The sequence below is a fragment of the Centruroides vittatus genome, unplaced genomic scaffold (assembly GCF_030686945.1).
Source record: "Centruroides vittatus isolate TY-2023 unplaced genomic scaffold, ASM3068694v2 scaffold_576, whole genome shotgun sequence".
Lineage (NCBI taxonomy): Eukaryota > Metazoa > Arthropoda > Arachnida > Scorpiones > Buthidae > Centruroides > Centruroides vittatus.
In genome coordinates this window covers 2,628,530-2,651,039 of record NW_027122713.1, presented here as the reverse complement: position 1 = coordinate 2,651,039, position 22,510 = coordinate 2,628,530, and the positions used below count along the sequence as shown (strand labels likewise).

The following is a 22,510-nucleotide window of genomic DNA, read 5'->3' as shown; positions in this document are numbered from 1 at the left end:
TAGAAAGTATAATATATGACTTTTACAATAATACCATAAAGAACAATCTGTTTTTATTTCTAATTATAAAATTTATTGCAAGATGGTGGCTTGACCCTCTCCTGTAACCAAATTGCTTTATATCTAATTAATACATTGTGGCTAAACGCCATTATTGTACTGTATAGTTATATTTTATATTATATTAGAATATATATTTTCCTTCCTTCTTCCTAGTACTATTATCTTCCCTTCCTGGTATTTTCTCCCGACCGGTGCTTAACGGCGCAACAGCAGGTGGTCTCTTGTGGACAATGGGACGGTATGCGGCCCTCAGGGCAGAACGGGGACGGAGTGGTCATTCTTTGGCTAAGACTCGAGAAGGAAAGACGCGCCAGAGGTAGCTCTCCACCACGTTTTTGGGACTACGTGGAAACAACAAAGAAGTACGAGGGAACGTAGAAAAATTTGGATCGAAAGAAGAGAAGTTCAAGAGTATTTTTGTCCCCGTCTGTCAAGGAATTTACGTTTTAGTGACAAAGTTACATCGTTCGTGATTAAGAAGAGATCCACCAACCATTGTATATAACGCACTGTGATAACGCCATAAAATTTGGGTACCCTTTTCTCTTTCAGTCTATCCTTTACTTTATTCGTCCTCATTTTCCCATTATCCTAATTTAGTTATAATTAGTTATAAGTTTAGTTATAAGGTGTATATATATATATATTTACTTGTCGGGGAGAGATATTTTTTGTATTGCTGGCATCCTACAAGTTCCTGTATCTTATCACGTGAATTAAAGATTCTGTTTTTGAAAATCCCAGTTTCTTTGTACTCGGTATTCGCATAACTCACAACATTAGCCTTTAATATAATCTGACGAATAATCAGTCCACCAGTTGCTGAGTAGATAAAACCACCGAACACTGGTAGTCTGTCATGAGTTCAAGCCTTGCCAATGAGCTGGCCACATGGAATTTTCAGGTTTTCTTCATATTTGTAACATTTAAATAGGGTCCAGTTTTTATAAAACACCTCCTGGGAGGTATTACCCAGATTGGCAGATTGCCCATGTGTCTCATTGCCATATACCAATAAAACCAAAACCAAACCAAAATAAATAATCTGGCAGATCACTTGGCAGGTTTCATAATAATAAATTAAACTGAAAATTTTAAGATGCTATTTTTTTAGAATTTTTAAAATTCATATCAAAAAGTTTTGACACATGAAAATTTTAATTAAGTTACAAGAAGTCAAATTAACAAAATGAGGAGAAGTTATTACAAATGTACTGTACATGATCAATATGAAAATCTTTATTTATTCATAAAATATAGAAAGAAATGTTTATAAACGTAAAAAAAAAACTTGAAAATTGTTAAAGAAGTCAGGATATTTATTGGGATTAAATGCTTTTTGGGATTTTTAATCACATCTTCAGAGCCATAACATTCTATATTCAGACCATTTGAATAGAACATGCTATTCCAATTGTCAGAATAAAGAATTTATACATTTATAGAACAACATTATATATTCTGACAATTCGAATAGACGGTTCTACTCAAATGGTCAGAATGTAGAATTTGATGGATCTGAATATGGGATTAAAAACCCAAAAAACACTTAATCCCAATATATATCCTGGCTCCTTTAACTGCTTTCAAGTTTCTTTTCTTATGTTTATACTCACAGAGTTGTCTTTTCCAGTTTTGAGTAGAAATGTTTATGAAAATTGAACAATAATGACGAGGGCAAATTATCTAACATAATCAGGCCACCAGATGGAACAACCTGACCTTGAAAATGATTTATAATAATTATCTTACCTTCGCAATAAGGAGGTTCTCCCTTCCAATAACCATCTGCTTGACAAGTGCGAATGCTCCCTCCTTTTAAATGATAGCCGGAATTACAAAAGTACTGTATCGTGTCTTGAAAGAGATAAGATCTTCCACTGATAAATCCATTATTCAAATAACCGGGAAATCCACACGAAATTCCTATAATAGTTTATTTAAAATTATTGTCAAATAATACATAATTCATTTTTTTGAATTTCATACATTTATACATTTTAGACTATTCTAAAGAAATGAGCATAATATTTTCTTACGGGTGCAAGAGGGACTTTCGCCAGACCAGTCACCATATACCATACATTTACGAGACACAGAACCGGTAATCTTATATCCAGGATGACATAGATAAGTTGCTAAGGCATTTGTTTTTACTCCGCTAACAGTTACATCTCCATGAACGAGGATAGCAGGTGTGTTACATCCTAAATGAATGTTTATTTTTAAAATTCTATATTTAAATATTGAATTTGTCAGATATAAAACATATCTTTCCTTCGAACAGATTTTTAAATTTAGCAGCATATAAATGCCATTCAAAGTATATCATCATTTCTGATGATATATGTTGAATGATATTTTTTTGAGTAGGCATTCACTTATAAATGCCTACTCAAAAAAACATTAAGCATATTTGTTGAGTAAAGTCATGAGTAAATCATCCACGCTACTCGGTATTGGTCAAATGTTTGCTCAGCATTTGGCAAATATCAAACGTGGAGCCTCCTTTAGGGGAATTGAATGATTAATTACAATCTAGCATTCCAATAATTTTACATATTAAACAAATCATTTGTAACAAAAATTTACATTATTAATACTTTAAAATTATTGGTCTTTTTCAAAACTTTTTGATTTGAAAGCATCTTTTTACATAAGATCTTTCAATACAATATTTCACCAATTACTGTATATCATAATTTTTACTTTTAGAGTTTAAATTAAAAATATAATTTATTCTTTAATTCTACAAAATATTTTATACATTCCATACTTCTAATAAAAAAGCTTGTAACTCTAAAACTTAATACCTCTACAGAAATCAGAAGATTTCTTTTCAACACGTCCAAAAATTCCTCCAAGAAAATCAGACCAAGCTCTTACATTTCCTTTATAATTATCACACCTGGTTGTAAAAGTTGATATTTCTTCTGGAGTAAGAACGTAATCCCATATTTGTAATAATGACATGGATCCAATAAACGATTCTGGAGAACTAAAACCGCTTCCTTTTCCATCTTGTTCTTGTCCAACAACAAGAATACCGTCAGCTATGTTAATAAAAGAAATAATGTGTAAAACGTAACTTTAATTTTTCAAATACATGCATAACACAAGTGATTAAATGAGGATTCACTATAAACAGATTTCAATTAAAAGAAAATTAAGCTTATAAAATGTTTATTATATGTTATGTGGCATATCTCTTTATTCAAATTGAATTACACAATTGCATCATTAAATTAAGCATGTTTTGCTTAATAGTGTGCTCAATCAATCAGGTTGAGTCATGTCAGCTTTTGATGATTTTTTTCTAAGAATGTGCTAGAGTGTTTTTTCAAACATTTATTCTTGTGTTCCTTTTAGTTACAATATATTTTTATTATGTTATTAAATTTAATAAAATGTTTTGTTCTTGAAAAACTCATCATTCCTCATCATTTGGGCCATAATATTATTATTATTATTATTATTATTATAACAGTTGTATAATGTTATGATTCATTTTCCAATTAAAGCTATATATAGGTTCAAATGGCACATAGATATGAACTGCCAGTTTATTCCCTTTTGGCAAGTGTTTAATCAATTTGTTAGGAGTTAAGAATATCTCAACTTCTTTCTAATCTCTGGTTCATTTGACCAATCAACTTTTCACAACTAATGTTTGAAACCTTTTTAACCAATCATGTTCTAACTGAGTTTGTGTCACAGTTTGTGTGCAGACAATATTTTGTTTCATTTGTTCCTAGTGGTTCATATGATGGCACAAACTGAACTTGATACATACAAATTTATTTGAAAACAAATTTTTTATTAATGTTAATTAACAAAACACTTTCAACTATAATCAATCCTTATTAAATTGCTGAGAAACATCAATTCAAAACCGACTCAAGATCAAAAAACATTGACATTTTTATTCAAATTTTTATTTCTTATTCCTTAAACTGCTTTGATTTTTTCTTCACTAATTATCTCTAGACTTCAAATTTATATTCGTTTCCAATATTTTAAAATTATTTATCATATTAATTTATTGTTAATTAGTTTTAAAATTTAATTAATTAAATTATTCAATTATTAAATTAAAAAAGTTTTATGTAATTGTAAATCACTATAAGAGCCATAATAGCAATAATTTCATTTAGTTTTCATCATTGGATGTGATTTATCATAAAATTTTCAAATGTTTACTAAATTTGTTTCATATAATGTCCATTAAATATTTAAAGTGTACCAATTAGTCAATTTCAGTTTCCATTCAACAGCAATTACGGCTTATTCTATAGCAAAATAAGTTAGTCTGACATTTTCAACTTCAAGCTTTCATACAAAGCAGGGGCATATCCAGAGAGTGTGTGTGTGTGTGGTGCTGCAGCTCCCTCCTTGATACTAAAGCAATCAGGATTTTTTATTTAAAAATAAATAAACATAATAACTCATATTGCATGACTTAAATAGAGAAAAGTAATCTTATACAAACAGAAAAAATAAAGTAAAATTGGTATTTCTTGGAAAAACATGTTGGAAAATATAAAGCACAGACTAAAGCTAATTATATATGAATTCAAAATAGCCCTTTCAAAACCTTTTTATTTCCAGTAAAATATAATAATATTTACTTGCACGAACGAACGTTTTCGTATCTTTATCGAGATCTGCTTCAGGTTCGATAATATTCTACCAATGGAATGCCCAAAGTTCAAAAATTAACTGCCAATTAATTCGTGTTTGAATTATTTGGTGCAAATTAATTTGACTATTTATGTTCTACTCCATTATATACATTCACTGTCTGCATACTAATACTTTATCCAAAATTCTATGAATAAGATGTCAATTTTGTTGTGGATCTTTCTGATATGTATATTGTCGTGCATTTGATATAGTATTGCTGTCTTTATAATTTATACAGTTCCCTGCTCTGTTAGTTTTGTATATTTCTGATTTTTCCAATTCTCTTATATGGTCCATTTGGAACGATTTCTTTATAAGGATAGCATTCCCTAGGTCAGCATGTATATCAGGGTGTGATGCATATGTTGCCAATGCTGTGGTATTCTTACTTTTGTCTATATCATATTTATGTTCTTTTAATCTTTTTTGTAGCGACCTTTTTGTTGATCCTATGTACACCAAGTCTTTATCAAACCTATTATCTTTGATTGGTATTTTGTATACCCCTGGCACTTTCATGTTACTCAGGTTGTCTTTATCATTTCTAAATAGTTCATATATTGTCTGGGTCCTTGTGTATGTTAATTTGATCCCCTTCTCTTCTGCTATTTCTTTATATATATGATGAAGGTTTTTATTGTATTGGACAATCATACGATTTGTGTTATTTTCTTGCTCGGGAATCTTAGTAGATCCCGCTTGTCCCATGTTATTGCAGATTCTTGTGTGGATTGTGGAGCTTCCAGGCTAATTTATGAATTATGTTTCTATTATATTCATGCATGGCTGCTATATCTTCAAGGTGCCTGAGTTCTTTAGCCATGTCTTCACTTCTGCAATTGTGGGTAAACACTCTTTTTACTAATGCTCGGAAGGCAGCTAACTTATATTAGTATGGGTCTTCTGATTCTGCTGGTATATATAGTGGCGAGAATCCCGGTTTATAGTATACCATCATTTGTATTTCATTGTTGTTAATACATATGGAAACATCTAAAAAGTGCACCTCTGTGGACAACATTTGGTCTAGTTTGAGTGTGAGACTGTACAGGTTGTTATTGATGGCATTTAGAAAGTTGTTGATACTCTGGGTATTTTTCCATACCACTATTACGTCATCTATATATCTTCTATATAATATGATTTCTTCAACAAATACAGGGATGATACTTTGCTCCAATTGTCTCAGTATTAATTCACATAGGTTGCCCAAGAGGGGACTCCCCATTGGTACCCCTCTTTTTTGCAAATATGCTACATTTTCAAAACTAAAAAATGAGTTATAGCACATAAGGTGCATTAGATCAAGTATATGTTTCCTTTGCAATGGTAAGTTCTATTTGGTGAGTAAGATATCCCCGAAGGCACAGAAGCATGGCTGTAGTTTAATTGATTGGTATAGGCCTCAAAATCCATTACAGTGATATGGGTGTCTTCTGTAATTGGTATCCCATTTTAGTGCATCTATAAGCTCCATGGAATTCCTCACTGTATAGATATAGTCTTTAAGTAGAGCAGCTATTATGTAGTGCACCTGTGGCTGTCAGCCATATTGTGGTTGTTTTTTTTTTTTGTTTTTTTTTTAAATAATTCGTAAGTTCTATATATATACTGTATATATATTTTCTTCTTCCTTTGTTTCTACCTTCTTATTCCTTTCCTTTGTCTCAAAGCAATTCATACGTAAACTGTTACCAACTGTTACCGTTTGAGGGAAAGGATTACCCTTTCCAAGAATCATGAGTTAAACAAAGAGGGAGGAGATTAAGACTTCCCCGAATTTGGGGAAATAGACAAAGGAAGTATGAGCCCAAAGCAGCGTAAGAGTGGAGAGTAGTCACTTTTTGGGTTGGACCTTGAGGAAGACAGACGTCGGACACAGTGCTCCAGACTCAAAAGAGGGTGAAAGAGAGGAGACTGCAGTCAAAAGACAAAGAACTGCTATGTATTGCAGTGCTATCTCTGGCAATTCTTATATGTTATGTTGTAGTGTGCCTGCGCACCGCAATTCAGTTCTGTATCGCTTCTTGTTCAATAAAGACGTGCTTGTTACTTGTTCATAAGAATCCGTCTCCACCCTTCTTAATCTAATTCCGACAACCATACATACCAAGAACCTGAGAAGACCAGGGAGAGAAAGAGATATAAGGATTCATAGGACACTAAGAGAGAGAGAATCCAGACATAGAACCGCTCGTTTATTAGAGAAAGAGAAATAATCACGATTGTGAGGACGAGAATTGTTAAGAACATCGATCAGACAACTTGGACCTGGGTACTTACTACTTTTTTTCCTATCATTCCCTTGCTTTCATAAGTCTATCCTTTTCTTTTCCTTATTATTTTAAGCTAGATGTAAGTTTAGTTTTAAGTTAGTCATTAAGGTTATGGCATTTGTTCTTTGTTATGTGCGCGTGTGGAATCCACCTGTAAAAATAATAGGAGGAGACTCACTCCCCTGTAAAGTATAGAAGTGAAATTCTGTCGAGTTGGGATCCATGTATTAACAGAACCGCGTTCGGAGGAAATAAAAAGGAATATTCATTGTGTGAATTTTTATCTCTGCATTGTTATTTGTAACTGTTACTCGCGGACCCACTGTGGCGGTACACCATAATTTTGTATATACGCGATAGTTATAAGCCTAACATTAATTCCTCAATTCTTTGTTCTTTATCTCCCCTATTTCTCGATCTTTCGATTTTTCACTTTCCTTGCGGGTGGGGCAGTCCTGTTCCAGGGATTAAGGGGAAAGACGAATAGAGTGAAAAGACCCTGAGGCACGTAGAAGGGAGTAACAGTCATTCTTGGTGAGAAGCTGAGACGGAGCAGACTGCGAGGTAAAATCCGAATGGTTCGTTCAGCGGAACGGAGATAGGACTGGGATTGTCTGCAGGAGAAAAGAAAGAACTCCATGTGCCAAGACCGAGTTCAAGGAACTCTTTGAATATCCTCAAATTATTGACTGGAAAAGAAGAAATATACTAGCCAGCAACTTGAACATAATTCCCCGACCCGAAGATCTCGAAGACATATCATATCCTGGGTACCCCCTATACTTTCCTTCTTATACTTCTATATATCTATTTATCTTTTCTTTTTCCTCTCTATAGTTTGTAAGTTAGTTTTTAGTCTTAGTTTATAATATTTCGGATAATATTTCATTGTAACTCATTATCATTGAGCTGTGTTTCTTTTGTGTGATACCACGTGTTTTCCCTTTGTCTACCCCTCCTTCGTCTACATGTGTGCGAGGTCCCGAGTTGGAGTCTAAAAGAATCCTGCATATCATAACGCGAGAAGGAGAAAAGTGTTTTGTTAAAATTGTTTTTTTTTCTATAAAAATAAAAATAAAGTTTTGTGGTGGGTAAAGCCCCCCCATGTAATTATGTATATCTTATCATATTTTATAAAGTAACTGTTAACATTGTTTCCATTAACTCTATCGTTATGACTACCCAAAATATTCAAGGACAATCAAAGTTGTATACGACTTTTACAATTAGGAAAAGCACAACAACGCACGAAACATATCGACACAAAATACCAGTTTGTATGCGATTTAAAGAATTCGGGAGAAATTACTGTAATTTATTGTCTGAGTGAACGGATGACGGCCGACTTGTTAACAAAGCCGCTAGACGCGAATAAGGTTAATAAATTTACTCGCGATATCGGATTGTATTAACAATCAATCGTTGAGGGGGTGTGTTGGAATCAACGATCGCGATGTTTTGTAGATGTTCTGACGTAATAAAAAGTTGGTGGCGTTGTTGACCCCTTGGGGAAAGTGACCTCATTTCACCCTCCCCTTTCCAGCGCTGACCTTCCGTGAGTTAAGACCGTGTGTAATCTTTGTGCATTCTTTGTTCTTTTGTTATATAACCGGTTACGCTAGTCCAACTGCCTTTTTACCAATCTTTCCGATAAGCGCCAAGTCTAATAGGTTATGGACCCAGTTACAGCAACAACTAATTAAGCATAAGGAAAAGATAAAGGTAAATTCAAGGAATAATATAAACTAAATAAATTTACGTAAGAAGAATATTCGGCGAGAACAAAAGACTTCACAATGGCGGATAAAAGTTACGTTGCCATCACTAAATTGAACAACAACAATTATCACATTTGGAAATATAAAATGGAATTGCTGTTGATAAAAGACGAGTTATGGGACGTAATACAAAAGGAAATACCCTCGGATCCTGACTCATCTTGGTTAACAAAGGACGGAAAGGCGCGCGCCATGATAGGCCTCCTGATGGAAGACAATCAACTGCCATTAGTAAGAAAGGAAACTACAGCTAAAGGGAAGCCATAAGGAAACACCATGTTAAGTCTACACTATCAAATAAAGTTTACCTATTGAAGAAAATTTGCAATTTAAAACTAGAAGAAAATGGCGACATGGAATACACTTGGCCAACATGGAGGAAATGGTTGATCGTCTTATGACACTGGGAGAAACTCTAGCTGAGAGATTAAAGATAGCATTATTACTTAGTAGCTTACCAGACAGCTATAGCACTTTAATAACAGCACTAGAGACTCGTCCAGAAGAAGATTTAACTCAGGAGTTAGTACGTAATAAATTAATCGAAGAACACTCAAGAAGAAAGACCTCATCAAATGAAGAATGTGAAGCGCATAAAGCATTTAAAGTGGGAGCACGCCCAGTAACTCAGAAAAGGAATTTGCTCAAAAGTTGTTATTTTTGCAAAAAGCAGGGACATGTAAAGAAAGAATGTAGGAAATATGCAACATGGAAAGAAAAACATCCAAATCAGATCAACAAAATTTATGCGGAAAGTGATGAACAACACCCAGAAAAGGAATCCTATGTATGTTTTAAGACAGGAACACAAAACGAGATTCATCAATGGTACGTAGACTCGGGAGCTTCTTCACATATGTGTTGCAAGAAGTATTTATTCACAACCATTAATAGTAAACATAGAGAGAGAGTAATACTAGCCAATGGTCAAACCCTATACACTGAAGGTAAAGGCAATGTAATGATAACCTGCATGGATGAAAACAAGTTACAATTGTTGATAATACAAATTTAAAAGAAGAATGCGAAACGAAAACAAGGGAACAAGAAATGGAAGAATCTGGCATACATTTAAGGAGATCGGAAAGAATTACTAAGGGAGTACCTCCTATAAGGTTAATTGAAACAATAAATTTATCAGTGACAGAGGATGCAGTAGAACTGACAGAATATAGCGAGGCAATCGCAGGCAAACATTCCAAAGAATGGAGCGAAGCCATGAATCAAGAAATAGCAGCCATGAAAAATAACGGCACATGGAAAATTACGAAATTACCTCCAGGTAAAACTGCAGTAGGAAGCAGATGGGTATATAAAATTAAGAGGGACGAAAACAATAAAGTTAACCATTTTAAGGCTCGTTTAGTCGCTCAAGGATACACACAAAAGTATGGCTTTGACTACGATGACGTATATGCCCCCGTGATCAAAACTGCCACCCTTCGAACACTCCTAACTATAGCCGGAATTAAGAACATGAAAGTTAAGCATTATGACATCGAAACGGCTTACTTAAATGGAGACTTATCCCACGAGGTATACATGAAACAACCCGAAGGATACGAAGAAGGATCACTGGACATGGTTTGCAAATTATTGAAAAATATATATGGCTTGAAACAAGGAGCGAATGAATGGAATAAAAAATTCAACGAAACATTGGTATCTAAGGGATTTAGAAGAAGCGTGGCCGATCCCTGTCTTTACACCAGAGGCCATAAAAGATGTTTGTATTTAGCAATTCATGTAGATGACGTAATAGCAATGGCCACAGACGAACATACGTTAACCGAATTTGAAACCGAAATGAAGGATATGTTTAAAATCAAGAATTTAGGTGACTTAAAATATTATCTGGAAATACAATTTGAAAGAGACGAAAACGGAATATTTTCACTCCACCAAGAAAGATATATCGAAAATAAATTGCGAGAATTTAACTTATCCGATTCAAGACCGTCTAATATTCCTATGGATACAGGATACTTAAGAAGAAATGAAATGCCTGATACGTTCAAAAACAACAATGTATACAGAAGTGCTATTGGATCTTTATTATATCTAGCGACTAACTCGCGTCCAGATATTGCGATAAGTACATTGATATTTGCGAGAAAAGTAACAAAACCTTCGGAAAGTGATTGGGTGGAAGTAAAAAGAATCTTTCGTTATCTGAATTCGACAAAAAAGAAGAAACTTAAATTAGGAAATATCGACGAAGAATTAGAACTTAAATGTTATGCAGATGCCGACTGGGGAGGCGATCGTATAGACTGCAAATCGAACACAGGATATTTGCTCTTGCTAAAAGGAAGTCCTATTCATTGGGTCAGTAAAAAGCAACAGTGTGTAGCACTTTCATCCACCGAAGCGGAGTATGTAGCCTTGGCAGAAGCTACTCAAGAAACTGTATGGATGAAACGACTTCTAGAAGAAATAAATCTACCAATTACGACACCTATCAAAATATTCGAGGACAATTAAAGTTGTATACGACTTTTACAATTAGGAAAAGCACAACAACGCACGAAACATATCGACACAAAATACCATTTTGTATGCGATTTAAAGAATTCGGGAGAAATTACTGTAATTTATTGTCCGAGTGAACGGATGACGGCTGACTTGTTAACAAAGCCGCTAGACGCGAATAAGGTTAATAAATTTACTCGCGATATCGGATTGTATTAACGATCAATCGTTGAGGGGGTGTGTTGGAATCAACGATCACAATGTTTTGTAGATGTTCTGACGTAATAAAAGGTTGGTGGCATTGTTGACCCCTTGGGGAAAGTGACCTCATTTCACCCTCCCCTTTCCAGCGCTGACCTTCCGTGAGTTAAGACCGTGTGTAATCTTTGTGCATTCTTTGTTCTTTTGTTATATAACCGGTTACGCTAGTCCAACTGCCTTTTTACCAATCTTTCCGATAAGTGCCAAGTCTAACAATGACCATTTTACCCATTTCTAAAATACCCTCTTCTTGGTGAGTTTTGGGCTAGTACGTGGTCACCCACCCCGTGTCAAAGGGCAGAAGGAGGATTTTTGGCACTTTCGAAGGAGACTACGAGAGTTGAAGCACGTGCGGAGAGAAAGGAAGTCGCCGGTAAAGAAAATAAGGAACGAGAGAGGGAGAATCAGAGTTGTGTTCAAGGACTGGAGTGATTAAGAAATAATATAGGTATTTACCATTGGATGTTTCGCCCCTCCGAAGGAATTCCACTTGATCAGGTTATGTTTTTCGTTAATCATAAAAGACTTCCCAACTCACCAAAGAAGAGGGGTCTTCTTATAACATAACTATCCTATGTTTCTTCTTTTTTATCTAACTAACATTAGTCCTAGTCTAATTTAAGTAGATTTAATTAGTACTATTAAGAGATTAAAACTGATTGTGAACCAACCGTTTTTGGAGCTTGAACATGTAACTCGTACTACACGCATTGTGGATGAAAAAGAGTCATCGGCTTCGTCTTTGTAATTTTCAATGACAAACGAATAAAACTGTTACTACTATCGTTTAATTGTAATACGTGTGTATCTGTGATATTATTTTATAACGTGGTTTTCATTAACCTGTCACACCACATACTTGGCGTCCGTGACAGGATACGAGTGTCCTTGCACGTATCAAATTTAAAAGTGTAATATAATTGTTATTGTGTGTATTCGGACAATATGGAAGAACAAAGAACAATGGATGAACGACCCTCCAGCAGCCAGCAAGATGCCCCGATTGTCTCTGGGTTTTTGGGAATGATTCCCTTCTTCTCTGCCGAGAGGGAGTCAATCAGCGCCGCCCAATTCTTCAACCGTTTTGAACAAGTCTCCAATTTGGCAAAGTGGGACCAGATCACGAAACTTGTGACATTGAGAGCCAGACTGAAGGGTAGATCACTCGCATACCTTTTCGAAAGTGAGTCCTTCCATGGATCGGACTTTGAAAAAATAAAGGAGGTCATAATTGAGCGCTTTTCCCCACAGATAAATAATACAAATGCCGCACTAAAAAGCTTCATTTGGGTCGAACAGAGGAAAGAGGAACCGATCTGAAGTTACACTTTTAGACTGAAGACCGCAATGGAGACACTTGAAAAGAGTTCCCCCCTCTACAAAGACATAAAGGGGAACATGTTGAAAGACCAGTTTTTGCAAGGGCTGACCCCCCACATTCAGAAGGATGTCATCCGAACCAATCCACAAATGTTGGAGGATGCCGTGGAGTTGGCTGAAAGGATAGTGAAGCAAAGAGAGAGATATTCGAAACGAAGCGAGGTTAACTCTTCGGGCATTGAGGAAGAGCCTGAAGAATGCAAAGTTAATAGTGTCAGTGGAGATAGAGGTGACCCCCATCAAGCAGAAATGAAACAAATGAGAGCAGACATCGAAAAACTGACAGCTACAATCGATGCTCTAAAAACTCAGATTGAGGCTAGTAACAGAGAGAGAAAGGCAGAACCTAGGTGTTATAGGTGTAACTCACTAGGCCATATAGCTAGAAACTGTAAATGGCAAAGAGATTTAAACTAGGAAACCCCAATGATGATGGCCAGGGTCAACGGGGTAAATACCAAGTAAAAATGGCCAACAGTTTAACACAAAGTCATGGTGGATTACCCTTGTGCACAGCGGAAATCAACAATCAAACCGTGAATTTCCTCATCGACACAGGAGCTGAGCGGTCAGTAATAGATGAAGGATTGGTAAGCAGAATGAATGACACTGATGCACGAACCTACCACATTAACGTCTTATTAAAAGGAATAAACAGTACACCGACACTCTGCTCGACGGGAATTGAATTGACCATGGTTAACTCAAAAGGGAGGGAAGTGAACCATGATTTTATCGTTTACAGCATTGAACCCACTAGGGAATACCATGGGGTATTGGGGATAGATTATTTTTTCAAAGATAGATCAATCATAAGGAAATTAGATAGAATTGTACAAAACCACCTGAGATATGCTCCCACGGTACAGACTATCGCCCTATCATGCAATGAAGTGACGAATGATGGATTATTAGACAAAGTGGATCTCTCTGGTGTGCCTAGCCCGTGGAAGGATGAAATAAGGAGCATAATTATAAATACAGAGCGTGCTTCTCGCTACACGTGAGTGACTTGAATAGGTGAGTGGTGAGGGAATTTCGAAACTTCGAAATTCACTCACCAGTTTAAGATCACGGACAATAGACCTATACACACCTGTCAATATAGAATCCCTCACATCCTGCTACCAAAACTGAGAAAAAAAATTGATGATTACAAGAAGGCTGGCGTAATTGAAAACAGCACCTCCCCCTGGAACTCCCCAATCCACCTGGTGCAGAAGGACGATGGAGACATCTGATTAACTTTCGACCTACGGAAGGTCAACGAAGTCATAGTTGGCCAAGACTTCCCAATGGCCAGAGTGGATGATATTCTAACCCAGTTCCAAGGTAGTGTCATATTCTCTGTGTTAGATCTCAGCTCAGGATATTACCAAATTCCGATTGATGAGGAGTTGAGAGAGATATTCGCATTCACGACCCCCTCAGGCAAATACCAACTCTGCCATATGCCGCAAGGGGGGAAAGAACAGCGGGCGCTACTTCCAAAAAGTAATAAACACAATCTTGTTTGACATAATCGGAAATGGATGTTACATCTTTCAGGACGACATCGTACTCTACTCGAAAACGGAACAGGAACACCTCGAACTCTTAGACGACGTCATTTGCCGAATAAAAAACCACAAGCTAAAACTAAAACCCGAAAAGTGTCACCTGTTCGTGAGGAAGATAAAATACCTCGGCCATCTAATTAATGCAGAAGGTATCTCACCGGACCCAAAAAATGTGGAAGCTATAAGGCAGATAAAGCCACCAACCAATGTGAGAGAAGTGAGAAGATTTATAGGGATGATAAACTATTATCGCCCGTTTATGAAGGGTCTGTCTGGGATAGTAAATAGAACAACAAACCTGACTAGGAAAAATGTTAAGTTTATTTGGACCGATGAACATGAATATGACTTTGAGAAAATAAAGGCCATAATTTCTGAGGCCCCCACACTAGGTCATCCCGACTTTGATGCTGAGTTTCAGCTATATACAGATGCAAGTGACAACTGCATTGGTGCAACCTTACAACAAGAAGGTCCGAACCTGGAGGTAAGGCCGATTGGGTTCTACAGTCGGAGATTAAATGGAAGTGAGTTGAACTATTCAACAATAGAAAAAGAGTGTATGGCACTCGTCTTTGCACTGAGACACTTCCGCTACCTCATCCTCGGAAGGCCAATAAGGATCTTCTCTGACCTCCGCCCATTAATGTTCTTGAAGAACATGCAAAACAACAATCGGCACCTAATGAGGTGGGCCTTGGAGATCTCAGAGTATGATTGCACAATCGGACACGTTCGAGGAGCTGATAACGTCGTTGCTGACTACTTGTCAAGACCCGACAGCGGAAGTGCAGACGTGGCAAGCAATGAGTGTGAGAACATACATAACATTATAGTGCTTTCTCAGGAAATGGACCCGCTCTTTGGGCCCATAAAACGCACAATACAAGGAAACAGGAAAGACAGCGACAACCCACCTCTCTCTATTACTTCTTTGACATAATCGACGGCTCTCTCTTTTTCGTGGGAGGCAATGACAGTGACAGGTCCTGCTTTAGGGAGTGCGTAGGGGAGGACGCAAATGAAAAGGTCATTGGCCTTCACCACGATAGCCAGCTAGCAGGACATGGTGGAGTGTATAAAACTCACCAGCACGTGCAAAGGAGATACTATTTCAGGAAAATGTGGGACAGAGTTAAGGAGTATGTCAAGTCCTCTACTGTTTGCCAGAAATATAACAGGCATAAGGGGAAGGCACCAGTGCAGGAATTTAATAAAATCTGTCGCCCAATGCAGGTGCTAGGGATGGATCTGATTGGGCCCCTGCCTAAATCAGACCTTGGAAATAGAGGTCGATTACCACAAGGTAATCGACCTCTTCTCGAGGTACGCCGAAGCCATCCCCATCCCACAACAAACATCCAAAATAATCGCTGACGCCTTGTTCGACCATGTCATTTGCCGATTCGGTTGCCCGCAGACACTGATATCAGACAGAGGAGCAAATTTAATAAGCCAAGTTATGGAAGAACTATGCACCAACTTGAGAATAAAAAGGAAAGTCACAACGTCGTATAGGCCCACATCAAATGGTGCAGTGGAGAGGGCCAACAAAACAATAGTAAGCATCATATCGAAGATATCAGATGGCGACAATCGAAACTGGGACAAGTACATACCCGCTGCAATGTTTGCCTATAGGAATAGTGTAAACTCCACGACACATGAAACGCCAAACTTCATCATGTATGGATTCGACCCAGCCTTCCTGCATGAAGTTAACATCGAAACACCATCAAGGGAAGGTGAGAGTATAGAATCATACCATGAACAACTTGTGGAGAGAATGTGTATAGTATACGAATCCACTAGGCGGGTTAGTGAGGAGAGAAAACAAAAGGCACACAAATATTGGAATAAAAATAGGAACGTAAGAAAATTTGTAGTTGGCCAGAGAGTCTGGTTATTGAGGCCCCATAGCGACCCGAAGAGGAAAAAGTTCTCCCCAAAGTACATGGGCCCTTACCACATTACCGAAGTAGTCAATGATGTTAACGTCAGAATCAGTGTGGGAAATAATAACAACGAACAAACCATTCACATAGACAGAATTAAACCTTACTTCAAACCACACCTCGATAGAAACCATAAAAGCCAGAGGAGAGTGAGGGGTATGCAAATGGACCACGGATTAACTACTATGGACGAGGAGAAGGGCGACGAATTTGATCCCCGCATCATCTCAACTACCAGAGGCAGTCGGGAATGCAATCAGAATTCGACAGGGTTGCAACATGAAGTAGCCAGAAGGCAACCGGAAAAGGATCAGCCGGGAATGGTTCCTGAGCCGTACAACGGCGCATCAATTATCACCTGTTACACCATGGATACTAGTGGCTCGTCATTATATGTAATGTAACCAAAATACCTGTCGGTGGGAGATGATGTGGTGGATAAAGCCCCCCCCATGTAATTATGTATATCTTATCATATTTTATAAAGTAACTGTTAACATTGTTTCCATTAACTCTATCGTTATGACTATTTTACCCATTTCTAAAATACCCTCTTATTGGCGAGTTTTGGGCTAGTACGTGGTCACCCACCCCGTGTCAAAGGGCAAAAGGAGGATTTTTGGCACTTTCGAAGGAGACTACGAGAGTTGAAGCACGTGCGGAGAGAAAGGAAGTCGCCGGTAAAGAAAATAAGGAACGAGAGAGGGAGAATCAGAGTTGTGTTCAAGGACTGGAGTGATTAAGAAATAATATAGGTATTTACCATTGGATGTTTCGCCCCTCCGAAGGAATTCCACTTGATCAGGTTATGTTTTTCGTTAATCATAAAAGACTTCCCAACTCGCCAAAGAAGAGGGGTCTTCTTATAACATAACTATCCTATGTTTCTTCTTTTTTATCTAACTAACATTAGTCCTAGTCTAATTTAAGTAGATTTAATTAGTACTATTAAGAGATTAAAACTGATTGTGAACCAACTGTTTTTGGAGCTTGAACATGTAACTCGTACTACACGCATTGTGGATGAAAAAGAGTCATCGGCTTCGTCTTTGTAATTTTCAATGACAAACGAATAAAACTGTTACTACTATCGTTTAATTGTAATACGTGTGTATCTGTGATATTATTTTATAACGTGGTTTTCATTAACCCGTCACACCACAGTTTTGTTTTAGTCGTATTTCCTGTCCTTTCGTTGGCCATACACTCACGCGATCTAACACCACAAATATCTCCTTCCGAACAACCACACACCTTCCTCTCCAGAATTCTAGTAGGGGATCTGGCTTTGTCAAGAACTGGTCTGATGGAAGGCACAGGCTTATAAGTTTCGGCACCAAGTACAACTTACCATCACAAAGGAAACATATACTTGATCTAATGCACCATATGTGCTATAACTCAAAGCATTAGTAAAAAAAGTGTTTACCCACAATAGCAGAAGTGAAGACATGGCTAAAGAACTCAGGCACCTTGAAGATATAGCAGCCATGCATGGATATATTAGAAGCATAATTCATAAATTAGCCTGGAAGCTCCACAATCCACACACAAGAATCCGCAATAACATGGGACAAGCAGGATCTACTAAGATTCCTCAGCAAGAAAATAGCACAAATCAAATGATTGTCCAATACAATAAAAACCTTCATCATATATATAAAGAAATAGCAGAAGAGAAGGGGATCAAATTAACATACAAAAGGACCCAGACAATATATGAACTATTTAGAAATGATAAAGACAACCTGAGTAACATGAGAGTGCCAGGGGTATACAAAATACCAATCAAAGATAATAGGTTTGATAAAGACTTGGTGTACATAGGATCAACAAAAAGGTTGCTACAAAAAAGATTAAAAAAACATAAATATGATATAGACAAAAGTAAGAATACCACAGCATTGAGAACATATGCCAGACCCTGATATACATGCTGACCTAGGAAATGCTACCCTAATAAGCAAAACACACTCAAAACACCTTATAAATGTGCAGCCAGATTTATTAAATTCTAACGTTCCAAAACACTTGTTCATTAATGCAAATGTTCTAAGTGTTCGATTTTTTTCTGTTTTTCAGTTTATTCTTGATAAAGGTCATTCAATATGACCAAAAACGTTAGAATTTAATAAATCTGGCTGCACATTTATAAGGTGTTTTGAGTGTGTTTTGCTTATAAGGTATGCAGTCTACGATGAGTGCTACCCTTAGAAAGAAATCGTTCCAAATGGACCATATAAGAGAATTGGAAAAATTGGAAACATACAAAGCTAGCAGAGCAGGGAGCCATATAAATTATAAAGACAGCAATACTATATCAAATGCATGACAATATACATATCAGAAAGATCCACAACAAAATTGACATCTTATTCATAGAGTTTGGGATAAAGTATTAGTATGCAGACAGTGAATGTATATAATGGAGTAGAACATAAATAATCAAATTAATTTGCACCAAATAATTCAAACACGAATTAATTGGCAGTTAATTTTTGAACTTTGGGCATTCCATTGGTAGAATATTATCGAACCTGAAGCAGATCTCAATAAAGATACGAAAATGTTTGTTCGTGCAAGTAAATATTATTATATTTTACTGGAAATAAAAAGGTTTTGAAAGGGCTAGTTATAAATTCCAGTACTTAATTGTGTAATTTTGAATTCAAAATAACTAATTTTAATCATTTCTAATGAAAATAAGAAATGTAATGATTTTATACCTTTTCTATTCTTCCTTTTATAATCATACAAAATATAAATCATACTATAATTTGAAAACTTTAAAATCAATCTATCAATTCAAAATTATCAATTATCCGTTTTCCATCCTACATTTAACAATTTCAAAAAACTAATGAAAAATTGGATGATATAAAAAGTTAGGTAACTAAGATGATTGAATAACATTCTCTGAAAAATGATAGTGCATGTGCCTTGATACTCCTGAAAACTGTGTTGAGCAGCCATATTCTCAAAATCCTGGATATATGTGACTGAAATTCCATAATTATTAATGTAATATTTATGAATTAATAAGCTATGGGATGAATCTTTTATATGACGATTATAGTGTTTGTATTTTGATTACATTCATGATTTTAGTAATTGTTTCTTAAAGAGCTGTTAACCATGATAATCATCTTTCTATTCTTTCCTTTCTCATACTGACCTGTCAAATAAAGTTATGTATTCTTTTGTTCTCTCTTCTTCTTTGTTCACATAAGCAGTTCTATGGGTTCAAGTTTACCACCTCAAAATGCATGATTCAAGAGGCAAATTGAATGTTGTAAACTCAGCAAAAATCAATTGAAATTAACTGATGTTTTGGGTTTCTAAATACACTATTCAATACTAGTTTATGTGCAATACATGAAAAAACATAACAATTTTACTGCATTTCTCAAAACAAATAAGAGTTTTGAAAATATATCAAAATTAAAAATACTTTTTTAAAATAAATTTTTACATTTTTTAATTACAAAGTTTATAAAACTTAATACTGTGTTTAATTTGACCTACTTGGTATAAAAGTTCCTACTGCTAATCCTATCCCTTTATCTGCCTGTTCACCATCTTTATAAATACTCCATGCTCCATTTGGTGAAGACCAAGTTACACATATGTGATGCCATTTACCATCATTAGCAGTCACATCCGTCACCACTTCTTGCATATTTATATAAAATACAAATCTAAAATATACATTTAAACATTCTAAAACTATTACAGTCTAACATTATATAAATAATACTAATAATATTTTCAGAAAATATACCCATTGTAATCGGTAAGAGTGAGGAGATTATCAACTGTTTCATTAGCGTAAGAGAGGGGAGTTCCATAGTTATGCTTGTCAACTGTGGTCATCCAAAGGCACACTGTAACATGATCCAAAGGATGTTGGAAACCTTCTAGTTGAAGAAAATCTAATGTTCCAGATGATGGAAACACAAGAAAAAAATCCTGGGACAATTCTGGAAAACATTATATAAATTCGTGATATACAGTATATTGAGAAAAAATAAACTTTTGCAGTTAGTAACTCTATAGTACAAAAGACGTAAATTATTATTATTTTCCAATAATTCAATACATTTTTTAATTAACAATATATTTTAAGAATGAGGGTATTTCTTCATATAAGTGTTAAAATTCAATTAAATCCACAAGATTTTGAAATACTTTAGTTACAATACATCTAAAATATCTTTGAAAATACTTTGTAATAAGAATATGTCAGAATAAACAGATATTGAAAAAGAAAGGAACATTTGAAAATGGGGAAAATTAACTGATTTTTAACAATTTATCCCAATAGTGAGAACAGGAAGGTATGTAACACAAGTTTCCAAGCTTAATTTCAATCATTCTTCAAATATAACTATAATACATATTCATGCAACTAACCACCAATGTTATTTGTACCCATTGTAGCAAAAGTATATTATTTAAAACTTTTTGTCACAATAAAATATTTTTTATTGCTTCATTAAACAAAAACAAGTATTTAAACTTACCAGTTTCACAGAGATCTCCCGTAAATGAAGGAGCACAAAGACAAGTAAAATGGGCAATTTGATCAAAACATGTAGCACCATTCATGCAAGGTTCTGACTGGCATTCATTTACATCATCTTCGCATAATCTTCCTCTGAATCCAGGTAAACACCGGCAACTACAATAAAAATCTTTTATAAGAATGAATCTGTAGAAATTTTTACAGGAACATAACATTTATATTATAATCAACCTACATAAATTCTTCAATTCCATCAATACATGTAGCATTGTTTTGGCAAAAGTCATCTGCACAGTCGTCAATGTTAGTTTCGCAGTTACGTCCTGTGAAACCTCGTATACAGTGGCACGTATAGTTGGCAATTAAATCCTGGCAAGTTGCACCATTTTGACAAGGATTACTGAGACAATCGTCAATATTATATTGACACACCGGGCCTAAAAATAAACAATAGTAATTCATTTTTTAAAAAGTGTTTTTTATGAATATTCATTTTAAAAATTATATCATCTTTCAATTTTAATTCTAATTAAAGTAAAAAATTATGTATCCACACAAAAAGTTCACTTTTTAGTTTTAAAACTGCATCATTTAGAATAATACCTTTATTGTAAAACCTGCATTGTTTAGAGTAATAACTTTAAAATATTTTAATTATTTTAAGATTATTTTCAAAGTTTTCAAGAAATGTGCATTGACATGCTATTGATCATGTGAAAATACAGTTATCATGTCTATCATGGTTCAAACAGCTCCATAATGGGCCTGATTGAACCTGTGAAGACTCATTACAAGAGGCTAGATGGTTAGAGAATGGCTATCTGGACAAAACCATCCATGAAAATTTCCGAGTAGCTGCTCCAGGCTTAAATTTGAATTCTCCTGAGAGATAGGCTGACTTTTTTACCATTCAGCTATCATACAAAGAATTAATAAAAATTATTTACTTTCAACTAATTAGTTTTACTATTTTTTATAAACTAATTTAATTAATAGAAAAAGTATGTCATAATATATGTTAATCTAATGTTGAATAAATATGCATGAAAATCAGTTCATGCATATTATTCACTCATATATAACTAATTTAATTTAAGTGTTTTAAGAATTATTATACATCTGAATGTACAGTACCTTAAGTAATATTAATGACCATTTATATAATTTTATGAAAGAAAATTGAATAAATATGTAAAAACTAATAAAACAAATGTATACAGATACACCACAAATTTTCAGCATCTTCTTTGCCATAAGCTGGAAATTCAGTGGTGTACCTGTACTAGAATGAAGAAAGACTATGAAGAGAAATAGAATTAATTAAAAAAAAGATGATTATTCAGAAAAGCAAAAGCATATCCCAAAAATAAAGGTAATAAAAATTGCTTCTGGAACTAAACACCACACATTTCTTGCTTTTCCAACAGTCACTTTAATAAAAGAACAAATGTTTTTGGTCCCTTTTTGGGATCTGTTTTGGGCTATTAAACAGTTAAAATAATTAAAGAGTTTTTTTGTTTCCTAAAATAGAAGAGTTTAGATTTTACATGATGTGATT

At 35.2% G+C, this 22,510-nt stretch overlaps 1 protein-coding gene across 1 annotated transcript in view; it reads right to left on the bottom strand.

The window, feature by feature from the left end:
• The window catches only part of LOC136989474 (sushi, von Willebrand factor type A, EGF and pentraxin domain-containing protein 1-like), a 111,686-nt gene that overhangs the window by 28,796 nt on the left and 60,380 nt on the right, over nucleotides 1-22,510 (bottom strand). Inside the window, exons 21-27 of the mRNA XM_067287629.1 lie at nucleotides 21,188-21,389; nucleotides 20,951-21,108; nucleotides 20,209-20,407; nucleotides 19,953-20,125; nucleotides 2,877-3,116; nucleotides 2,103-2,270; nucleotides 1,816-1,989 (exon numbers count right to left, since the gene is read on the bottom strand). Of these exons, the coding sequence (XP_067143730.1) occupies nucleotides 1,816-1,989; nucleotides 2,103-2,270; nucleotides 2,877-3,116; nucleotides 19,953-20,125; nucleotides 20,209-20,407; nucleotides 20,951-21,108; nucleotides 21,188-21,389 (1,314 nt within the window). The remainder of the gene's footprint in view (nucleotides 1-1,815; nucleotides 1,990-2,102; nucleotides 2,271-2,876; nucleotides 3,117-19,952; nucleotides 20,126-20,208; nucleotides 20,408-20,950; nucleotides 21,109-21,187; nucleotides 21,390-22,510) is intronic.